The sequence below is a fragment of the Stylophora pistillata genome, chromosome 4 (genome assembly GCF_964205215.1).
Source record: "Stylophora pistillata chromosome 4, jaStyPist1.2, whole genome shotgun sequence".
Classification (NCBI taxonomy): domain Eukaryota; kingdom Metazoa; phylum Cnidaria; class Anthozoa; order Scleractinia; family Pocilloporidae; genus Stylophora; species Stylophora pistillata.
The window spans coordinates 2,512,317-2,535,284 of NC_142522.1; the positions used below are offsets into that span (position 1 = coordinate 2,512,317).

General features: G+C 38.0%; 3 protein-coding genes and 1 long non-coding RNA gene across 9 annotated transcripts; 1 reads left to right on the forward strand and 3 right to left on the reverse strand.

Moving 5' to 3' along the window:
* Positions 1-128: 128 nt before the first annotated feature.
* On the reverse strand, positions 129-3,155 carry LOC111321711 (la-related protein 6). The gene has a single exon (XM_022924672.2). The coding sequence runs from the start codon at positions 3,034-3,036 to the stop codon at positions 1,657-1,659; it is 1,380 nt and encodes a 459-aa protein (XP_022780407.2). The 5' UTR covers positions 3,037-3,155; the 3' UTR covers positions 129-1,656.
* Positions 3,156-5,722: 2,567 nt separating this feature from the next.
* Positions 5,723-7,246, forward strand: LOC148732026 (uncharacterized). Its single transcript, XR_016000074.1, has 2 exons — positions 5,723-5,821; positions 6,461-7,246. It is a non-coding gene; the product is annotated as an uncharacterized LOC148732026 (long non-coding RNA).
* On the reverse strand, positions 6,702-11,925 carry LOC111321670 (uncharacterized). Of its 5 annotated transcripts, none has more exons than XM_088757187.1 (8): positions 11,603-11,925; positions 10,345-10,488; positions 9,685-9,844; positions 9,001-9,213; positions 8,491-8,623; positions 7,830-7,882; positions 7,600-7,744; positions 6,702-7,222 (listed from the first exon to the last, which is right to left on the reverse strand). In XM_088757187.1, exons 1-8 carry the CDS (start codon positions 11,755-11,757, stop codon positions 7,200-7,202), a joined length of 1,026 nt encoding a protein of 341 aa, XP_088613313.1. In that variant the 5' UTR covers positions 11,758-11,925; the 3' UTR covers positions 6,702-7,199. The 5 variants fall into 5 exon arrangements, with proteins under 5 accessions (XP_088613313.1, XP_022780349.1, XP_022780350.2 ...); XM_022924614.2 differs by having other exon boundaries at positions 6,702-6,923; positions 11,603-11,923; XM_022924615.2 differs by having other exon boundaries at positions 6,702-6,923; positions 10,345-10,572; positions 11,603-11,701.
* Positions 11,926-12,317: 392 nt separating this feature from the next.
* LOC111321772 (uncharacterized) lies at positions 12,318-22,130 on the reverse strand. 2 transcript variants are annotated; one of them, XM_022924738.2, is made up of 7 exons: positions 21,839-22,130; positions 20,487-20,646; positions 19,440-19,652; positions 18,583-18,715; positions 18,276-18,328; positions 17,440-17,584; positions 12,318-13,025 (listed from the first exon to the last, which is right to left on the reverse strand). In XM_022924738.2, the coding sequence occupies exons 1-7, from the start codon at positions 22,027-22,029 to the stop codon at positions 12,850-12,852; spliced, it is 1,071 nt and encodes a 356-aa protein (XP_022780473.2). In that variant the 5' UTR covers positions 22,030-22,130; the 3' UTR covers positions 12,318-12,849. The 2 variants fall into 2 exon arrangements, with proteins under 2 accessions (XP_022780473.2, XP_088613316.1); XM_088757190.1 differs by having other exon boundaries at positions 20,487-20,674; positions 21,839-21,976.
* Between the last annotated feature and the right edge of the window lie 838 nt (positions 22,131-22,968).

The following is a 22,968-nucleotide window of genomic DNA, read 5'->3' on the forward strand; positions in this document are numbered from 1 at the left end:
ATGTTAATCACAACTGAGAGTTAAAGGAGTTTGAGTTTACCTAGTCAATAAAGATATGTTACAAGCAATGTAACTTGAGTTGGTTATGTAATCAAACTTCCCAAGTAACTGTCGACAAGAATCACGCATTCAGTTCATATTAGTTTAATGTGCCAACATTTCTCCTTTTATCTAAAACATAACAGTGTTTCACACCAATAAATGATTAATTGAAAAATGGATATCTAATTGCATTTAATGTCACTCGTATACATTCCCAAATAAGAAGTGGTTACTAATTTCAGAGTTTGGTTCGAAACTCATTTGGCTCCAAATCTGGTTTGTGTGTTGACTGACAACTATTGGATGGTCATAAAACAAAGTCAAGTCATTTCTTGGCAAATCCATTTTTAAAGCCTTCTTCAAAGGAGTCATGCACCTGATAGAAGCATTGATATTTTGTCAATTGTCGCTGGGAAAAACTGTTAATTTATAGCTTCAAATAACCACTTTATGAAAAATATCCAGGACCAATGGTGGTCCAAATCTACAGCTAACTTGTCCTGTGAATTTCTACAGAAGTTTCAAGTGAGTTTCTACCATTCCACTAACTGTTTAAGTTATATGGTTAAGTTACTTGGTCCACTAATTTATCTCATTCCAAAGGCAAGAGATGACCAGTGAAATAAAATTTATTAGATAAAAATTTAATAAGTTTTAATGGCAGAATAAATTAACTGGTCAAAAAACAATGAAATTACAAAAAAAACAAAGATAATTCATGCCTACTATATATGCATTTAACTATGTCATAACTAGAGGTCAGTTTGGATAAATTTCTAGCTTGGCACTATAATACTAGTTTTCCTTCTGTACAAAAATTCATTGTAAAAAAAAAAAAACAAATAATAAAAGAAAGAAAATTGGAAACATAGCAAAACAAAGAAATTGACCATTAAAAAAATTCCTGAAAATTTGCTAAATTCTTTCTTTTTTTTTTGCCCTATTTACAGCACTGTCCAAACTCAGTTGAGATATCATTGTTATCATTAATTTAAAAACCCCCCCAAAAATATGAACTTTGTAATTCTCGAAAAAAGTTGACCAAATGTAGATTGATAGAGGATGTAAACAGCTCTACTCAAAAGTGAAATGTTTTGCATCATCACTTGCTTATCATTTATGCTCAGTCGACAGCTTTTGTACATCCAAATTAGCAATCAATCCTTAGTCAACCATAAATAGAGGAAATAAAGACTTTTTACCACAGAAATAGTATCATTACTCAGTTCAAGGTACCCAAAAAGAGCATTAGACAAAGAACAAGGGACAGTATTCACTCGATGTAAGAAAAGCTTCGAACAATATATACAGCGTCATTTTTCAGCGATTTTATACATCAATAATTTCCACACTCTAACAAAAAAAAGTTCATATGAATGACAAGACAATTAGTGAGTAAAGAAATCTAGTCACAGTTTTCCATGAAATTAGTGATGAAATTTCATATCTCTTTTGCTTCAACATACTGACCTTGAAAGATGTTTGATCTGTACTAGATACAATTTTGTTCTATTTCCCAGAAAAAGTATACCCCTCCAAAAAAAACATATTCTTTAAGTTAATATCATAAAATTGTTCATAACCTTAATAAATTAAGTCCACTGAATTAATACACTAAGCAACTGCCACTAGGGGCCTGCCTCGTCCAAAACCTACATGGAAGCCTTTGGTACCATCAGGTCCTTTGGGGAGTCTTTGAACTCCCTCCAACTGAATCATCCTGTGTCGAGGGCTGGTTGAATCAACCAACGGGCTGGATTTTTGCGAATGGCTGCTGTTCGGTGATCCAAACTTGCGGCGCTGAGACCATGGACTGTTAGGAGCACTGTTACTTCCTTCCTTGGCAGAAACGTTGGCCAGCTTCCTGGGCAGTTCTGGACTACTCTGAGGTGATCGGCGGGCACCTAGAACCCCTTGTCGAGGGCCAATGGTGGGAGATGCAGCCCTCTCAGGTGTTGGACTTCCACCACCGTTGTACCTGCGTCGGTAAGTACTGAATGATGAGTAGGAATTATCTGTATCGGAAGAACAGGAACTAGAGAAGCTATCATCTGAGTTCTTGCCCATCAACTCTTGCAAACGTTTATTTTTCTTTCTGTTCCGGCGTTTCTTTGTAGAATCGTCGTGTTCCTCGTCTGAGTCTCGCCCGCCGTCGCTTCCCCTTTCTTTGGATTTCGTCTTGGACTTTGATTTCTCCTTCTTAGCGCCTTGTTTGCCGAGTTCTACCACTTTCATGCCGCCTTCCTTTGACAATTCACTACATGCACGAGCAGCTGCGGCCATCGTTTCGAAGGCTACAACCGCAGTGGTTTCTTTCTCGAGTTCCGGATGTTTGGCAAAGTAAGACTTTAAGTCAGCAGGGATTGCTTTTCCTGGGCGAATAATGCGGATTAATTCAATCTCGCCGCATTTTGAGAAAATCTCGCTTACACCTTCCATCGTAGCGTTCTCTATTCGTGTGACCACAACAGTTCTCCCTGGATTACGTTCGAGTAGTTCGGAAGGAAGAGGTTCATTTCTTCTCACCTTTGTCTTCTCTGAATTCAGCGAGAGCTCTTTTGACTTTTCCAAGGCTTCGGCGACCACTCTGTAATCTTTTGTTAGCGTCTTCACTTTCTTGAACGACGTTATAAGCTTCAAGTTGACGTAACCTTCTTTGTTACGGCGGACATGCTTGAGTAAGAAGGCATCTTTAGCAAGGTTATCGTCGCTTAAGTAAAACTCGACTTGGGACACAATTTTTTCCGCCAGTTCATCGCTAGGAGGCTGAAAAGGTTCAGTTCCATCTTTACTATCGTTGTCAGAGTGGGAATCGACGGGAGACTGCCGATATTTGCGATCGACTTCATCTTCTGAATGCGACGAACCTGCTACGTCATGATCTGAACAAGCGGTGAAACTTACTTCTTGTCCATTCAACAACAACTTAGGCGAAGCCTCGACTTTCTCTGCGTTTGTCTTTCCTAAACTTTCTTCCCTCTGAACGTCTGCCATCTCTAATAAAATGCAAAAAGGCAGATGGCCCGTCAGGTAAATCTCACAACCCACACACCACTTCGTAAAACTACTACTGACCCTAAAATCCCTCGCCCGCCATTTTTATAACCCTCACGTGGACCAAGAACGGATGACGTAAGAAAGAACAATTCTTTCACTTCCGGTTGCTATATGAAATGTTTCACATTTCAGACAAAATCAATCATACGGCTATTTTTACTTCTTCCTCCAAAAATAAAACGTTTCGTTTTGCTCATATATAATGCAAACATGTCATTTATTCCAAACTTTCGGCAGTTTACGGGGAAAAACCGCCATATCCAAAATATTTCGGACGTGAAAGCAGTCACGGAACTCTCGAGATATTTTAGACAGGGCACGTTGCATCGGACACGTTTCAAAAAATAAATCACCCGGTGTCATGTTATTTACTTCTTGTCACGATTACGTTCGCTGATAAAAACTGAAATTATTAGTATTCCAAAGTTATCACAGATTCCTGCCTCATCATATTTGGAGAAAAATCGTTAGAAAATGCGTCACGGCGATGCCATTTTACCGTAAGACTCCAAATCAAAACGTATATTATTTAATTCTAAAAGAGGATTACACCATAAAATACTTTGATCAACATGATGCAAAGTTCGTCAAATAATATACTTTGCAGCGCGACATCACGTCTATATTTCAAAAACCAACAATATTATTAATAAAGGCTGATAGTTTCTAAAGAAACTGTTTGGGGCTGCGTCGGTGGTGGTAACGAAATAATTTGGATATATCAACAAAGTTGAAGTGGTAAATTGGCCACCGTAACGATTACAAAAGCTGATGTTTCGAGCGTTAGCCCATCGTCGGAGCCCTTCGTCATTCGCTCTGACCAAGGGCTAACGCTCGAAACGTCAGCTTTTGTAATCGTTAATATTATTAATTGAGCTTTGTGTTCTAGGCATCACAGCTTTGTTAAAGGTTTTTGAAAGTTGAACATAAATTTTTGTTATGTTTCCTCCTGAATCTCGCCGCGCGGTTGAGTGCTTTTCCCCGAGCGATTGTCAACCGCTAAATTCCTTTTATTTGGTTACAATATCCACAGGTAAAAATTTCAAAGAAAATATATTTCCGTTCGTTAAACAAAAATCTCGCTGTGTATTTATCATCACATATTTAAGACAGAGCAGCCAAAAACTCTCATGATCGATAATAACTTGAAAGATCTAAGGTCTTAAACTCTCATGATCGATAATAACTTGAAAGATCTAAGGTCTGATTTTCACTATTGCATAAATAGCGCTCTCTACTTTGAGGATCGTGCATCATACGTATCTATAACCGCAGTTCAAAATATATGAACTCCATATATTCATCGTATTTGAAAGATCTAGACGGCCAAGAGATTCCTGAACCGAAATTAGGAATCGAGTGGATTTATTTGAGAGTTGAAAAAAAAATCCCGTTTTATACGTGGGAGTAAAACCGTTTCAGGTTTTATCCTCTCTTTTAGTCACTGATTTGTTTTCACATTATGTTTTTTACAAATAAATGTTTTTAACTTAATCAAATACTAAACAGTAAAATGTCGTATACAAAGTAGATTTACCAAATCATCTGAGATTATAAATTTCAAAGTGATGTGTTCAGAATTCCGGTTTTACTTAAAAATATGGTATAAGGAAGAATATAACTTTGGTGAACGTTGACTGAGATTGCGGAAGCATTTCGGCCCAAATTAGATTCGAACGCTCATGGATCATAACTTATTTATTGTTTTATCTTGTTTTTGTGTGCTTTGCGTAAATCTATTTTACCAGATTCTCGTGTTACATCATCGCCTTCTTTCAGTATCATATCTACGTTTTTTAGAGTTGTATACAGGCATACACAATTTTTGTTTCTGTACCAGCACTTTGGGGAAATATCTTGTTTCAAAATCGGATTTTTTCCCCCAACTCGATACCTAAAGGAAACGACAGTTTCTGTTTTCACGGAAATAAAGTCGTTTATTATTCATATATAATCTTCAAATTCTGATCCAAGACTGGCTGTTTTTTTTCTTTTTTTTCGTTACATTGTTCTTATACAGTCCTAGTGGAAACTGAAAGAAATTGATAATATTAGCATGTTTAAGTTGTTGATGGAAAACGACCTCCAAGAGCAGTGTCAGCATTCAGGATCCGCCCGATTAGTGTAACTATAGTATTACACCAGTATCTGTTTCCGTAAGTGAAAAAGGAAGGACGTCTGAGTGTGAAGTTGCCCTTCCTTGTAGCAATGTGGTAACAGTTGGAGCGGGTGAATCGTGACCTTATCACGAAAATACGCGGTGCAAGTATGTCTGTATTAAAAACTTCCGTGAATATTTCATGAGTTTACGTGTCTGTTCTGCTTCGCTGAAGCGAAACGTGCCTCATTCTTCTTCCATCTTTGCTGAAACAAACAGATGTACGCGAAACCTCCTTGAAAACGATAGCAATTGTTTGAACTATTGAAATATTGCAGAACATTGTTAACAAAACCACTAATGATTATGTGGAAGGTTTATCAGCCCCACCAAACAACAACCGGTATGATTTACCGGTTGTGTTTTGGTAGTTTTGAAACGTTCATGCGAAATGTCTTGCTACACGAAGCAGAACAAAGGAACTTTATTACAGATGCATGTTATATGGAGGGGGGAGGGGGGGAGGGTGGGTATTTCATTGGGTTATTTTTGATACACTACTATGGAGTCTCGTTTGTTATGGCAAAGTTTTCGGTACAGATCGCGATTCCACCTACTGTGTGCGTGAGTATCATGTATTTTATTGATCAAATTTTAAACAAAATTCGGTGTTTTGAGACAATAATTAATGTTCTTTCCAAAGCTTTTACAATGGTGATTACGGAAGTCGTTACAAGGAATTACATTTCTGTTATCATTACTTTTAAGATAAACGAAGCCCTTACGTATTGTGTTCCGAATGCGTGTCCTCCCTTAACTGAATTGGAATTTGTTGTGAGTAGCAGAAATATATGCTTATTGGATATGGCTCACTGAGTTTATGGACAGGAATGAAATATTCCGATTGAAAAATACGGCTCAAAGTTGATAAAATTCAAATCATCCCTAAGTATTGCAATTCATTGTTCCGAATAAGTTTCTCTCTCAAAACAAACGTAGTCTTCTTATATTCAGATTCTCGCTTGATCATTCTTCTTCTTATTAAAGCAACAATGGTAATCTAGCGATGGGCTCCTGCGTATATTTAATATGCATAGAATAACAGGTGAGGGCCGTATCTAGCCAACCCATAAAATATAGTAGGTCGAGAACCACACCGTTGCTGATTACTAAGTCACGTTCAAAACGGTTATTTTCATCTTCAGATATGATTAAAATACCCGTAATGTTTGGTGTGTGCTTGACAGGAGTTTTTATTTTTAGATTTAAAGGAAAAGTAGGACGTATCGTATCCGGCGGAATTCTAAACTGAAATGTGTTCTGATGTCTGCGGTTTCACGGGCAGGTAAAATAACCCATTTATGGGATCCTGGGGACTTGACACCCCCATATCCTAATTTAATGTGCAGTTCGGCAGTGAGGAAATGGGTAACAGACAAAAAGAAATTTATAGGCAACCTTGAAGTCAAATCGTACTCGTGTTACCAAACAACGGGTAACTACGTACAGTGAGCTCTGAGAACAACCCAGAAATAAAGCTTTATTATCTCTCAAGGCGTAACACAGACTCTGAAATACACTTGCTGTTTGGATTGCTCCAAGGCTTGTTCAAAATCTGTCAGTTTGAAAGATGGACTGAAGAGTTCATCGTACGGATATTTATCACAAGTTCTGGAAAGAAACGAAACAGCTTCATCCAGATGTTGAGGACCATAGTTGTGTATTCCTGATGAAGATCAATGAAAGGGAAAAGGAAAACAGAGAGTAAAACCGGTAAACACCGTTGATGGCAATGAAAACATTACTCAGACCCAGTCTCTTGCCTGAGAGTAGGCTCTCATTATTACTGCTGAAGGACGCAGGTTTCTTCTTCCGCGGAAAGATTTGAGACGAGTCGGAGAGAGGTTTGTAGGGGGTCTGGCACTAGTAATTATCAGTTTTAAACCTCCTGCAGACCTCTCGTCAACTTGTTACTCAAGGCCTTATCGACCTCCAACAGCTTTTAGAGTTGCTTATAAGGACAAACTAAAAATAAATGAAATAAATATACTGAGCCTTAACAGTGATTTGTAACTGGAAAAAAAAATCCCCGAATTTTCAACACGAGTAATAAGAATAATATCATACTATTGATAAAATAATAAATATAATAATATATCATGAAAATGATAATAATGGCTAAGAAGAAATTTAAGGAAAATCTAATTTTGGCTACTGGTCCACGTACATTTGATTTGGGTCAACTGACTACTAACGAGAGCTAAGGGAACTGAAGCCAGTTACTGTACCGCTACATTTTTTTCCTGCTGTCATTTTAGTTACGATGTAACTACAAACCCAGTAAATTAACAAAATAAGTGCTATTTTACATGGAAAATAGTATGATAATCAATTCTGATCACCTTTAATAGTGATACACTTTTGTATAATTTGTTCTCCATTGATGTCCAACTTGGAATCTGGATGAACCATACCAGCAAATACATATAAACCTCCGGCCCGAAGGAGTTTCATCCCAACGGGTATCACGCTCGAGTCCCCGCAAACCTATCAAATATAGCGCGGTAATAAATACAGCAATACAACGAATGATTGACAGTTTCGATTGAGTGCTGTCAAACGAAAACCAAACCTCTATAATCACATCCACTGAGTTGTTATGGAGACCATTAGAAGTGTGTGTACCTGTCAGTAAGAAAAATGAAATGTCATCTACCTTAAATTTGGAACACGAGAGTTATATGTACATCTTTTTTTTACAGGCTTCTCTACCTACTCATACGTTTAAATATATACATTTCTTTCTCTGTTTCTCTGCTTTCTTCCTTAACCCAGTGCAGATACTCTGGGCGCTAAAAAGAACGAATACGAATAAAAAACAACCAAGCAAAAAAAAAAATAAAATAATAATAATAATAATAATAGACAATTAGCACCATTTTGCTAAAAGAAATCCAGACGACAAAGTCTAAAGCTAGAAGAGCACCAAATTTTCATTAACTTCATTTTCAAAATTTCAGTATCAAATGCGACAGAATCATTTTAAAATAACTGCTTAATGGCTCTGTTAGGACCCAATCCTTACGCACACCCAGAGACCGTTTCCTCGTACCTCTTTGGTGGTAGTATTCGGAGGACGGAGGGCTGAGGCAAACAGTTTTATTTGAATTAAAACCCTTGAGCGCATGAGGCTGACAAGAACAGCCAAAGCTTTTCCTCTTTTACATATTTTCGAAATATCGGATATAGAGTTATTTTGAGTAGAAAATTGACGCAGAAATGAAAATTCTAACCTTCTACGATAGGAATACCTCCAAACTTTGGAACCATTTCGAGCCTCTTGGGATTGGTACCAACACAGAAAACTTTGCAGAAGCCAGCTTCATGAAGAAGCACACACCCATAGATTCCTAGAAGACCACATCCCTACAATGTAACGAGCCCAATATGAATCCTTAAAAAAAATTAATGAATTTTACAATTTTACAATTTGAGTTTTCCTTTTACGAGTGTGTTTCTACTTTGTCATTGCACGAACAGCGCATTCTTCGCAGTTGTGATGGGTCATGATGATAAACAACTAGTGTGAGCAAGCGACAGGTCTGCAAGAAGTCTGGGACGGTTCTAGCACACGCACAAATATTCCTGACCTCTAACAGACCTCTCGCACACACTCGCTTCCGACTCGAATCTCACGGGCTCTGCCAGATTAACTGACTTCGCGGCGGTCTCTTGAAATCTTACATCCCGCCTTCAGCCCTCGCTTCCTTCCTTGTACCCAACCCCTTAGATGGATAACATACCTGAATGACAACAACTGTGTCATAAGGACTACGTTTTTCAAGCACGTCGGATACTGCATTAATCATGGTCGCCAATGCACAGTTTGCTGTAGCAGCCATCTTATCTTGCACATGATCAGGTATTTTTACAACATGTGTCCCACAGTGGATGACAATGTGAGATGCGTAACAACCGTTTAGTTGCGAGTCTTCTGTCATGGTGGAGTGACCATACTGTAGAAAAATTTATAGAGGATACGGATCGAAATTGAAAAAATAATTTTTTCGGACAAGCCACCATGTTATGTAAAAATCAGTTACCTAGCTTATCGAGATATGACTGCATAAGAAGCACAAGATCATTGCATTTCTCAATTAATTTCACGTCTTTTTTTTCCATTTTCAGCAAAAATGAAAAATAATTTGCTCGAGGTCACATTTTATACCTTGGCAGCTTGGTGACCATCGTAGACGACGTTAAGCTGACGCACTAAAACTTTAGGCACACTCGTCTTGAAACTACTCATTACAGGCTAAAATAAAGGATATCACGGATTTGATGCGTCAGTTCTTACTATGATATGCTACCACTGCGCATGCGTGATGCATCAAAAGTTCGCAAAGAGTCGGCCACCGAAGTGTTTCTGTCTTTTTACTTATTATAGGCTGGGTCTGATGTGGCCATGGTGTCGGTTAAAAACATACCTTTAACAAGGACGTGCATTTCTGTTGAAGTCCACCTCTACAGTTCTCACACTCATCGCAACAGTCTGCTATATGAAATGTCAGCCTATCTCCTCTTTGGAAGCTGGCGTCTGAACGTAGATGATCAATTACTTCGATGATACCTTCATGCCCAAGAATACTATGATCAGAAAATTACAAATATTTATTAAAGAACATGATCTCACTGCATTGATAGCATAGCTGGTAAATTCGTGGGATCAAACGCAACTGAGCGAGCCTGTTTCATATTATCATTGTTTGCCGATGACGTGTGCGAAAACTTTGAAGCATTAGGATAAAGAACCTGCTCAAAGTGTCCAATAGATACACAGGGCAGTTTTCAACTGACTGACAAAAAACGAAAACCAAAAAAGCTCAAAACGACCTATAAGCGCCTAAAATAAAAACGGGAAAACCGCCACAAGCGTGGGAAAACGAAGGCGACTACGGTCAGCACTCGTCATCGTATTGCGTCTGATTGGTTTAGAATATGGCGCGAGTTTGGCAAACCAATCATCGACCGAAGTAAAGCAAAACCACAGCAGTACCGGATTGCTATGACGCTCAATTAAAAATTGCTCAACTGCCTGACAAAGTAAGAAATTTTCGATGACTACGTGTATGAAAAGTTCAAGTTACCAAGGTGTAGCCTTTTTTCTCCTTCCACTTATTGTGTGTAGATCCGACTTACAAATTGTCGCCATGCGCATCTTTCCAAGAATTTCACCAGATTTCAATTTTGGAATAGAAACAACTTCCTGAATAATGCATGGCTCTGATTGGCTGCCAAGAAATACAAACAGACGGGCCATATTGTCAGTATCTTGAGACATTCTACCTTCAAATCAAGTTCAGCTTGGCCTCTGACTGCAAGACATATAAGAAAATTGGTTTTATCAACTGAGTTGATAATGTAAATTAGCCACCGTAAAGAGTTAAAAAGCTGAAGAAAAGAGTGCAAGACTGAAAAATGTCCTTCTCTCTGACGAAGGGCTAACGCTCGAAACGTCAGCTTCAAACTCCTCACTGTGGCCAATTTAATTACATTGTTAACTAAGCTGATAAAACCAAATTCTCTTATTATACTTCCCTACCAACGTAGCACCACACCCCCTTTATTATAATAAAAGATATAATATGTAGATATAAATAAACTGTGGCGTAAATTACAAATAAATCGGTCAGACAGTCAGGGAGCATGTTGAAGGAAGTTGAAAAAGAAGCACGCGAAGGTGCTGAGCTCGGAAAAAGCGTCACCGCTCTACAAGGCGGTAAAAGTGTTGTTATGTTGAAAATTTCTAGAGCTACTATTTCCCATTTGGCTATCTCCTTTTGTTTTTTCTTTTTCTCGAGTTTTTGCCCTCTCCTTTTGCAGACATCTCCAGCCTCGCGTTTTCATAACTTTTGACTCCTTCATTTCTCACACATTTTTCTGCCTCACGTTTATACATTTTACTTATTAGGACTTTAGACTGGAGGCCGTAAAGTCACGTTTTTCAAGATTACCTTTAACCAGAGAAAGCTGTCCCTTTATATGGATCAGTGAAAAAAAAAAATTGATAGGTCACCGCACTTGTTTACGCCAAAATGACTACTTACCTCTTAGGCGACCTTTCTGTTTTATTTGTAATAATATGAAAAAGAATCGATTTTCAGAGAGGCTTCAAAGTCTTTTGAATTACAACTTAGTGACGGATATTCATTTTCTTTTTGTAAATGAAATACGAAACACAGTTCCTCTTCCATAAAATGGAGCCGCTTAATGAAGTCATGCTTCGCAGGATCTGCCTTTACTACTCCCTTGGGGGTTGAAAAGTAGAACAAAACCCGTTAGTGTTCCCCATTCCCCGGCGCCGAGAACACTTATGAACACTAACTTTTCCATATTCATTGTTACCTTTTCTTATCTTCCCTAGCTTTAGTTTCTTCTGTTTGCTGGCTTTTCACTCTCGTCTTTAACGCAAACCAAAAATATTGGCCGATATGGTAATCTGACCTTTTAAAACAACTCGCGATTGTCAATGACCTAGACAGGCAACATGTGACGTCCATATAAGACGGAGGATTTCATGTGACAAACAGACCATCACCTTCCGTAAAATCCCGCAAAAAAAAACTGTTGTACATTATAATTTGGATATATCAACAAAGTTGAAATGGTAAATTGGCCACCGTAACGATTACAAAAGCTAACGTTTCGAGCGTTAGCCCTTCGTCGGAGCGTTAGCCCTTCGCTCCGACGAAAGGCTAACGCTCCAAACGTCAGCTTTTGTAATCGTTACGGTGGCCAATTTACCATTTCAACTTTGTTGATATACCCAAATTATTTCGTTACCCCCACCGACGTAGCCCCAAACAGTTTCTTTAGAAACTATCAGCCTTTATTCTGTTGTACATTATCCCTCCGTTTTCTTTAAATAATTATAAACGCAAGAGTTCCTTAGCGCGTCGGATATAGCCTTGTCATTCATAACCAACTTTATTAATAAGTTCTTTCTCACACCACCACGTTTCATTGTATCCTCGCCTACATCGAAACAATTTCGTTATAATGCGGGCTTTGTTAGCTCTCGGGGTGGCAGTGCATGACCTGCATGTAATAAAGTCACGTGTTTCTTGTGCACATTTTATTAATTGATCTTGTAATTAGTATACGTGGTGGTATCGTCATAATTATACGTAATTTTACTTTTACATATTTTCATCTATATCTTGTTTTTCGAACGTTTCTAACACGAGGCTCTAGCATGGGAGTCTATATGATCACACCTTGCGTTTCAACATTAAATTAAGTGATCAGTTTTCAGTAATCAATAGTTAGTACACATTTGATAAATATAAGCTACCTTTCTGTAAAACCTTCGTCGTGCATGTCGTTTTAATAAATATCATTTGGATTAAATTACTTGAACTTTTCGATTTAATCATTCAATATGTATTTCAAAAAAATATTTGGTTTTTGAGTACACTTTTCGATTTCTTACTTCATATTTTACCATCTGGATTTATGCGCGCAACGGAATGCCTCGTACCATAATGATAAAAAAAAAATCATAATAAAAATTAAAAATTTTTGATATTTGTGTGGAAAGTGCAGGTCCAGGGAGTGAAAGGGAACAACGACTCAGGGAACAAAAGTGTCCTTCAGGGCTCCACACAAACTCTGTTGAATGCTTGCTGTTTGGAAAGTTGCAAGGCTTGTTCAAAATCCATCAGTTTAAAAGATGGGCTGAAGAGTTCTTCAAATGGATAATTATCACATGTTCTGGAAAGAAATGAAACAGCTTCATCCAGATGTTGGGGACCATAGTTGTGAATTCCTGATGATGATCGATGAAAGGGAAAAGGAAAAAAAGAGAGTGAGTCAAGAAGCCATTGATAGAGATGCACACCTTACTGTAACTTCAAGCACTTTACCTTTAGTGTAATCAGACATGACATGTCACTTAATATAATGAAGGACTACCCACAAATAGCAGAGCTAGTCTCGGCGGGCAGCGAGTGGGTGCTAAAACATCTTAAATAAATTTCAGCTCAACAAAAGATTCAATAAATATACAAGAAACAGAAATTAAATATTGAATCAGTAAAGCAGAAATGACAGTGTGAGATAAAAATACAGAAACAGAAACACATGACAATAAATAGAATACATAAGTTATACACTACTATTCATTGGATTTAACTTTCGACACATCATTGATTATTCGTTCTATGTCAACATAACTATCCTGAACTTGAAGATTTTAAAATAATATTGTTGTTATCTTTTTCTTGAAAATATGTTTAGGAAGATTCCTTAAGTTTCCTGGGATGCTATTCCAAATTTTACAACCAATCCTTGAGAATGAGTTTTTGTGTTGATCTAGCCTAGAACAGGTTTATGTAATAGTTACCGGCAGATGAAGATCGGGTATTACGATTGTGTATTTGGTGGAAAAGAGTGAACAAACCAGAAAGATTGGAGGGGGGGGGGGGGTTAAATTGTTATGGACATCATGCATTAAGAGAGAAGAGAGTTTAACGTAAAGCATATTACAGTGACACGAACTCAACCGGGGCCACCCAACGTTTTTTAGCCAATCACAAGACGAGTTTAGAACAAAAAAATTGAAGTTCGTTCATCAGCATCCTCGGAGACCCAGGGGTTGTGGGTCGATTTCAAGTTAGGGCATGAAGAGCCCCTGGGGACATTGTCTTACAGGACTAGTTCCAAACGGTCGCAATCGTTCTACCATCTGATTGGTGCCAGAAAATCTTTGTGTTTTTCTGCCCAATCAGAGTGAAGTGTACTTTAGAGTCCTTTCGTGTGTTTTAGCACGGACAAATTTGTTTGGGCCGTGTGACGGAGATTTGCTTTAGGTGAAAAGTTTCAGTCTCAGCACACAATATAGGAGACATCGATCAGATTGTCCGCGAAAATCTTACGGAAATTATACTGAGTACTTTCGCAGGTATCACTAGAGAACGTGTTTTAATGTTTGCGAGGTTTGTATACAACACGGTGGTTGCAGTCATTGAAATGTCGCTTTAAACGTTACACGAGATTTAATCTTAAATCCTTCTAGATTTTTTACATAATTTGCTGTGACTGAAACTTTGCCAATCCCGTGAAGTTATTTCGTCGCACGGGCCACGCAGGTATGTCGAGCAACTGGCGCTTTCGCCTACGTAGCTTTCTGCTTTCTGTGCGCGCCAAAATCTAATCTTCGCTTTGTAGTAAAGTCGTTCACAGTACGGCTTAAGTTCGTGGACGACCTCCAGCAAGCGCTTAGATAAAGCTTAGCTGTGTTTCCGGTTAGCTAATTAAAATCTGAACAAAAACTTATTAACGAGAACATAGTGGGAAGGAGAGATTTTTTCGGGCAGTTACCGAAGGGGTTTGGAAAGAGTTTAATCTTTCAACTGCTACCTAGAGTGTTGAAATTCTTGAGCTAGGAAGGCCACGGATTCTCTTCTGTCCCTTGGTCATTGTCATTTCACCTCTTTTGTCGATTGTTGAAGACCAAGTTAAATACCTTTGCTCATTGGGAATCGATCCGATGCTGCTTGTCACGAACAACGCAACACACTTGCGTTACGCACGTGATTTTATCGTGTAATTTAGTTAATCATCGCCATCTTTCGCAACCCCATAACCCGATCTTTCACGACCTTTGTAACGGGAATGACCTTTGTAAGGTTTAAGATACACGCGTTCGTCGCTTCTACTGAGAAATTTGGGAGTTGTAGAAATCTTTTTGCCTTCACACAGCCAGCAGGAATTATAACGTAAGCCTAATTTTAGTTTATCCTCTGCCACTTATTTCGTTCGTTGACGGAGAGTTCTCACTATTCGCAGCTATTCCGTTGCGTAACGCGTAAATTTTTTAATGTTGTAGTTTTCACCGCATGCTTCAGTGGTAACCAAGGAATAAATCGGTTTAAAATTCAGGCCTGTAGTGTGTGGTTGAACTCGGCGAACTCCGGATCAATACTTCCCGCAAGGACTTGGTCCGGGAACGCGACACTGCTTTCAATAGGAAAAACAAACCCAAAGACCAAGAAATATTGGATGGAAAGGGTTTGCTTTATTGCAAATGCGGGTTTTTATTGCGGGTTTGATTTATTGCAAATGTCAGCTTAATAGTACAAGGTCATCTACCCACATGTAACAAGCAAAAGTTTCCACGCTTAGCTTTTCTATTTTTTTCAAGCGAAGATGAGATTAGATTTTGGCACGCACAGAAAGTTGCGCAAGTACCAGTTGCTCGACATACCTGCGTGGCCCGTGCGACGAAATAACTTCACGGGATTGGCAAAGTTTCAGTCAGCAAATTATGCAAAAAATCTAGAAGGATTTAAGCTTAAATCTCGTTTAACGTTTAAAGCGACATTTCAATGACTGCAACCACCGTGTTGTATATAAACCTCGCAAACTTTAAACACGTTCTCTAGTGATACCTGCGAAAGTATTCAGTGTAATTGCCGGTAAGAATTTCGCGGACAATCTGATCGATTTCTCTTACATTGTGTGCTGAGACTGAAACTTTTCACCTCAACCAAATCTCCGTCGCACGGCCCAAACAAACATAGCGAGCAACTAAGCAATTAGTATTTGTCCGTGTTACAACACACGAAAGGACTCCAAAGCACACTTCACTCTGATTGGGCAGAAAAACACAAAGATTTTCTGGCACCAATCAGATGGCAGAACCACTGCGACCGTTTGGAACTAGTCTTGTAAGACAATGTCCCCAGGGGCTCTTCATGCCCTAACTTGAAATCGACTCAGCCCCTGGGTCTCCGAGGATGACTGTCAATAAGTACACCTAAATATTTCACATATTAGTCTTTACGCTCCAGGTCAATGAAATTTTTTCTATTATTATCATATATTTTTAGATTTACTTTGTAATTAAGTCGCTTCTGGCTGGAATGGAAGATGACAACGTTGGTTTTCTTTACATTTAAAGAGAGTTTATTTGAGGCTAGCCAATCATAAACATTCATTAGTTCCACATCCACCACTTTTTCAAGAGATTTAAGGTTTCTGTCAGCAAATAGCAGATTTGTATTGTCAGCGAATAAATAGAATCCTTATTTTATCTGAAGCTTTGTAAATGTCATTGATATAAATAAGAAACAGCAATGGCCCTAACACGGAGCCCTGTGGGACCCCACACAGGGTTTTCTCTTTTTGGGATATGTAGGTTTCTATTTGTGTGGTTTGGACCCTTCCAGACAAGTACGATGAAAACCAGTCATTTACAACTCTGCAAATTCCATAGTGATTGAGTTTATGTAACAGGATCGAGTGGTCAACCGTGTTGAATGCTTTTTGCAAATCACTAAAAATTCCACATGAGAACATACCCATATCCATGTTAGCCTGGATTTTGCTGACTATATCGAAGATTGCATGTTCAGTGGAACATAGCTTACGATATGTCATGCTTCAAAAATACTTTCATTCGATTGCTCATAATTTTTTCAAAAATTCTGTTAAATATCGAGAGGAGTGATAGAGAACAATAGCTACAAGGATCAGTTTCATCTCCATCTTTGAACACGGGAACAATTTTGGCATGTTTTAGTCTCGATGGGAAGTGACCATTCTGAACAGAAACATTTATTAGAGTCGTTAGAGGTTTGGCAATACTATGTCACGCGAGCACCTTAGTATACGACTTGGGCAAGAGTACAATCCATGTGCTTTACCTGAAGGTACCAACATTATTTCAAGCTCAACATCAGAAAAAAGGGCTGGTTCAAATAAAAAAGAAACACTATAGGCTATCGTCGGCAGAAAATCTGAAATAATTATGTTTATTACCAGGTGGAATTTTTGAAGCAAGTTTTTTCCCAATAGGTGCAAAATGGGAGTTTAGTATATTTAGTATGTTCATAGGGGTTATGAGATTTGAGCCCTCGATTGTCCGAGCTCTTTAATATATTTATTGCTTTCCTGATTTTCTTTTTATTATTAAGAAGATTGTTAATGCCTTCCCAAGTTTTTTTCATATCTTTAATGTTTACTTGAAGAAATTTTTGATAATACAGCTTATTACTCAGACACGTAACTGTCAGAATTTTATTTCGGTAGTATTTGTATTGATCTTTATTTCCAAATGATAGAAGTTTATTTTTTATTCTGATAGATTTCCTTATCCCTCTAGTTATCCATGGCTTAATGCTCTGGCTCAATTACCAGATGTTATCCATGAAATAATTAGGCAGGACACACATACTTACCTTTAATAGTGATACACTTTCGTATGATCTGCTCACCGGTGATATCTAAATTGGAATTCGGATGTACCATACCAGCAAGCACATATAAACCCCCAGTACGAAGGAGTCTTACTCCATCAGGTATCACACCTGGGAAACCACAAACCTTTAAATACATACACAACCGTCTCAGACTGCAATTTGATGAATTATGAAACAAAAATGTCTAGAATAATCCTCTTTTAATTAATTTAAAACTAATTAACTGCAGTCAACACCCTTCATACCTTAACATTGGTATTCAAGTTCTCTGTACTGTGCGTTATACATTTCCTATAGTGCTTGTGAAGAGAACATGTCTAACAATCAAGAGCATCTTGAGTTTCTGATCATTTCCCTATCTCCACGAATTTAATGTTTGATTTGGAAATTCGATGCTGTCACTCTTAGGGGGGCTCAAGGGTTAAGATTCCAAAAAGTGCAAGGTGAGGTAGGTAAAGCCTGGTTACAAGCCAAGTGGCCCATCAGACTGGCGCTTACCTTTGGTTTCTACAGCATGAAGCGACTAGGAGTATTTCTACTACCCCCTGGATGGGATGCTAGTCCATCGCAGGGTTACCCCCAGCATTAAGTACACTGGTAGCCATTAAAACACCCGGGTGAAGAGAGGCACTGTGAGACTAAAGTGTCTTGCCTAAAAACACAACACAATGTCCCTGGCAGGGGTTTGCACCTAGACCACTCCATCTGGAGTAGAGCGCACTAACTATAAGGCAAAAGGGCACTGTGTCACCCCTAAAAGGTGTAAACTGATTTAAAATTCATAACGTTTAGTTTGATTAATATAAGTTCCTCACTTCTATAACCACATCAACAGAACTTTCACCAAGATCACTTGGAGGGCTTCCACCTAGAAATTTGGAAATTATGTGGAATATCAGTAAGTTCTTCCTTTAATTAGTAAACTTGCAGTTAACACTGCAGAAGGTCAAAGTTTAATGGAAATGTCGAGAATAAGTTTAAAAAAAGGATCAATATGGGAAGTAATGTATAATCATCTCAAAACAATCAAATCATATCACATCCCTTCATATCAACCTTTATCTTTTATCTAATGATTTTATCACGCATCTACAAGGAAAATGTAAAAAAAGCCTTTTTCACCTGCTATGACGGGAATTCCACCAAACTTTTGAACCATTTTCAGTCTCTTGGGTTCAATATCAGAACAGTAAACTTTGCTGAAGCCAGCTTCACGAAGAAGCACACAGCCATAAATTCCTAGAAGACCACAACCCTACAAATTGGAAAATTAGCCATATAGTCATCAACAGAGTTTGAGGTTTCAGAGCAATTTGAAATTTTTTGGAAAGGACATAGGTTCACTTCAGTCTGTATTTGGTAAAAAAAAAATGACGGCAATTTGTCGTCCAATCAGATACCTATATGTACCTGAAACCAATCGCAACTTGGTTGCTCACATTTTAGTTCTCATTGGCTCCCTGTAATAATTTCCTGACTCCTCATTGGCCATTGGGAGAACTTTGTTTTAGTTTTTTGCCATGCATGCAATCAAAAAGCGCTACTGTTCAGTAACAACAACCATCAGTATGTAAGTTCTCTATACTGTTCTCTATAAATTTCCTGTGTTACTTATAAGGAGAATTTTTGTAACAATCTAGAGGTTCTTGAGTTTGTGACCATTTGCTTTATTCTCGTGACATCCATGTTTGATTCAGAAATGATACTGTTGGAGGAAATCAGTTGCTTATCATTCTTAGAAGGTTTGAATTGTTTTTAAAATACATACAATTATCTGAAATAACAGGAAAGTAATCCTTCAACTAAAGACAACAGTATGGGCCCATTCCACATATTGCCCATGGGAAATTTTTCACAATAATTTGCAAAAAGTTGGATAGCAGTAATCATTTTAGTGAAATGGATAAGCCTTAAGAGTATATTGTTTTTTTGCTTTTTTTTTTCGCATAGCATGCCTCTCAAATCTCACAACTGCATACCTGAATTAAGGCAACTGTGTCACGATAAGGACTTTTTCCTGTTAGTCCAGACACAACATTAACCATTGTTGCTAGTGCACAATTAACTGTAGCAGCCACATTATCTTTGACTTGATCAGGGATTTTTGCAACATGTGTTCCACTGTGTATGATAATATGAGATGCATAACAACCATTAAGTTGTGATTCTTCCGTCATGATAGAGTGACCATACTGCAAAAACAAATGAAAGCCCAGAGTGAATTTAAACCTTAACACCCTAACACAGCATGCATATTCTCCATACTGTTCTCTATACATTTCCTTAAGTGCTGACACAGAGAATTTGTTTAACAATCAAGAGCTTCTTTGTTTGATGATTGTTTCCTTTATTCTCCTGACCTTAATGCGTGATTCAGGGGTGACATAAGGAGAAATTAGATGCTAATCACTCTTAGGGTCAAAGGGTTACAAAAGAATAAGCAAGATTTTTATTCAATGGGGAATGCTACAATCTACTGGAAGCCGTTTGTGAAAAGACATTGTGGCCTCAAGTATTTAGCAGCCCTAGAATATTGTTCCTCTTCGATAGTGTTTGATGAAGTAATTAAGGCTTCAGAAGAAAGGTCAATATGTTTGGAATGAAGATAGGCTGAGAGAAAGGAACCCTACACAGTCTTATGAAACCTTTCAATCCTAGAAGTGATCAACATATAATTTCTCCTTTCAAGATTGATACATTATTCAGTAAACAGATGAATGCATATTTCTTGATATGGCACCAAATTCTCCAAATTACTCTCCAGAAAATGATTGACAGATGGAAGGAAGAATTAATGATCACATCTGTGAAGTATCTTAAAAAAATCTCAAGTGCACCACATAATGGCTCTAGCCAGGAATTGAACTGTACTGTTTTACTGGAATTCCAGTTAATTGACATCCATTAAGCTCTGACATTCTCAAGTTAGAACCAAGGATAAAAAATACCACCTCTAACCCATCTCCCTAACACCCTCTTCCTAATTTTTTTAAAACTATTTATTTGTCACTGTGATAGTCTGTTACCTTGAACAAAGAACTGCATTTCTGCTGAAGTCCTTCTCTGCAGTTTACACACTTTTTGCAACAGTTGATGATGTAAAATGTTATTCTGTCCCCTTTTTTGATGTCAGCATCTGGACGCAAATGATTAAGTACTTCCACAACACCCTCATGTCCAAGAATGCTATAGTTTAATGACATTGCATGAGTATCTGTGAAAGGTGAATTAGTTGATGAAAGAGTGACTTTTAGTTAGAGCAACAAAATCTCCATCTTTGAAAAATATATAATGGAGAAATCAAATAGCATGGACTGACTTGAGGTGTTTGTTGAGAGAGGACTTCAGCTGTATAGGTTTACACTTTATTAATCTTTTAAGTTTGATCACATTGGTTCAACAATGCTTGGAGTTTTTGTAGGATGGAAAATTCTTCATAGTTTACGGTGGAAAATTCTGTGTATATTATAAATTAATCCAAATTAACCCAGATTTATTGAGAATATGTGTTTCAGATATTGAGTGACATTATACTATCATTAGAACTTTTTAGCCACCTTCATTTTTAATTTCATGGATCTACACCTACATTTCACTCCTGTTTTCAGTAATTAACTGTTTTGTAAGGCTCACAAGTACTAGCTCATCCTTTTGATTCTCTTAAACAGTATGGAGTAGGTAAAGTTATGGAAAAAAGAAAATATTTTTTTTACTTGCATGTACCTTAGTGACAGAAAAATAAATTCATTATCTTTTGTTTATCACTACATGTACCCCAGTACGGCCATTGGTGATCAAACAGATGCACTGGGTTTTAATTGTGTTTCGATCTTTGACCTTGAATTACACTGTTGCTATAAACCTATTTGTTTCCTTTCACTAGATCTTTAGCAAAAGAGAGTTGAACAGAAAAAAAGAAAAGAAATAACTGACCCAAGAGAACCTGAGTACAGGGGTAATCTGTTGTGTGCATTTGCTAGGTAATTGTTTTTCTGATGCTATCATCCGATAAAAATACAGGTCTGAAAAATTGGGTGTAAGAAATTCCGATCAAGAGATTGTAAACTCTTGTTCTCTTGTTGCTATAATTGTTATATAATTCTGCTTGGTGCGTATGTTGGAATTTTTAGAGGTAAGACACCTTCCCATTCAGCCAGATCTACGCCTACTCCTGATGAGGAGCTATTTTCTTCATAACTTCAAAAGATAGATTGAAAGAAAAAGCGCCTCTCAAAGCTTTCACCTCTTCCCATCACCACCCCCCCCCCCCTCCCCGCCCAATAAAATATACTCTTTTAGAACCATGAAACAGGGAATGGACAAACTCAAAGATCCCCTTATTCAACACTGTGCGATAAAATAGCATTTAAGGTTTTACCTCGGCGCCGGCTCTTTTCTCTTTCCGCTAATTGTATGTAAATCCGACCCACATATGGTTGCCATTCGGAGCTTTCCGAGGATTTCACCAGGTTTCAACATTGGAATGGGTACTTCTTCTTGCATCAAACATGGCTCAGCTTGGCTGCCTAGAAAAACCAGCCGACGAGCTTTATCACTTCTGTGTGACATGGGCAAAGTTTCAATTAATAATCAATTCTTGGAAGAATGCAAACGAGTAATCTGCTGACTAAACGAAATCAGGAAGTTGAAAAACATTTCGATCCGAGGTAGAGAAAGAGGTCTGGTAACGAAATAGACAGATTTGAAGGTAGCCTAGGAACTAGCCAAAAACAAAATGGCTGATGCGTTAATACGACTTCTCTAACTAACTGAAGATTTTGCCGTCTTAAATCTTTTTGAACTTAACTTTGGGTCATCAACACTCATGGTAAGACAAATAAAAAGACTGTTTCAAAATTCCAAGCTGAAACCTAAAGCATCAGAGGTATTAACACAGCATTTACGTCAAAAAGGACTGCCAAATTGGACTTCATTTTTCGTCCGCTACAAGTCGGTGATGAATGACAACTTTGGAATGTCGCATTTTAACTGGCGCGTTGATGGACAAAACTACCATATTCTAAGAACGGGCTGTTTTCCTTTCATCAAATATCACTGCTCTAAAAGACCTTGGCAGGATTTGAAGCTCGAGAACAATATCTTCACGTTATTGAAAATTTTGAATTTGGGAATTCCTACTCTGGCTTACGGAGTAACTGCATGTTTTCTCATAAAGCACGAGGAGACAGTGAGAACTGACGTTGGGGATGTTAAGATATATTTCTTAATGGCAGAGGAGAAGGGTGCAATGTTTTGACGATACATTACTGAACGGTGCTTTACTGTTTGAACCAATTACATAGTGCGTACGTCACATTGCAATGCAGGTTGTAGAATCTCCTCACTTACAATTAAGGTTTACGTGTTTGGCTATGATGAAAAATTCCTCTACTGCGAGATGTTTCACAACAGCACTAGCTGAGTGCCATCTTATCTTCACCTAAACGAGAAGTTGCCTATATCGTCCCAATACAGTGATCTGATACTTTGTTGATCACAAGAATAAAC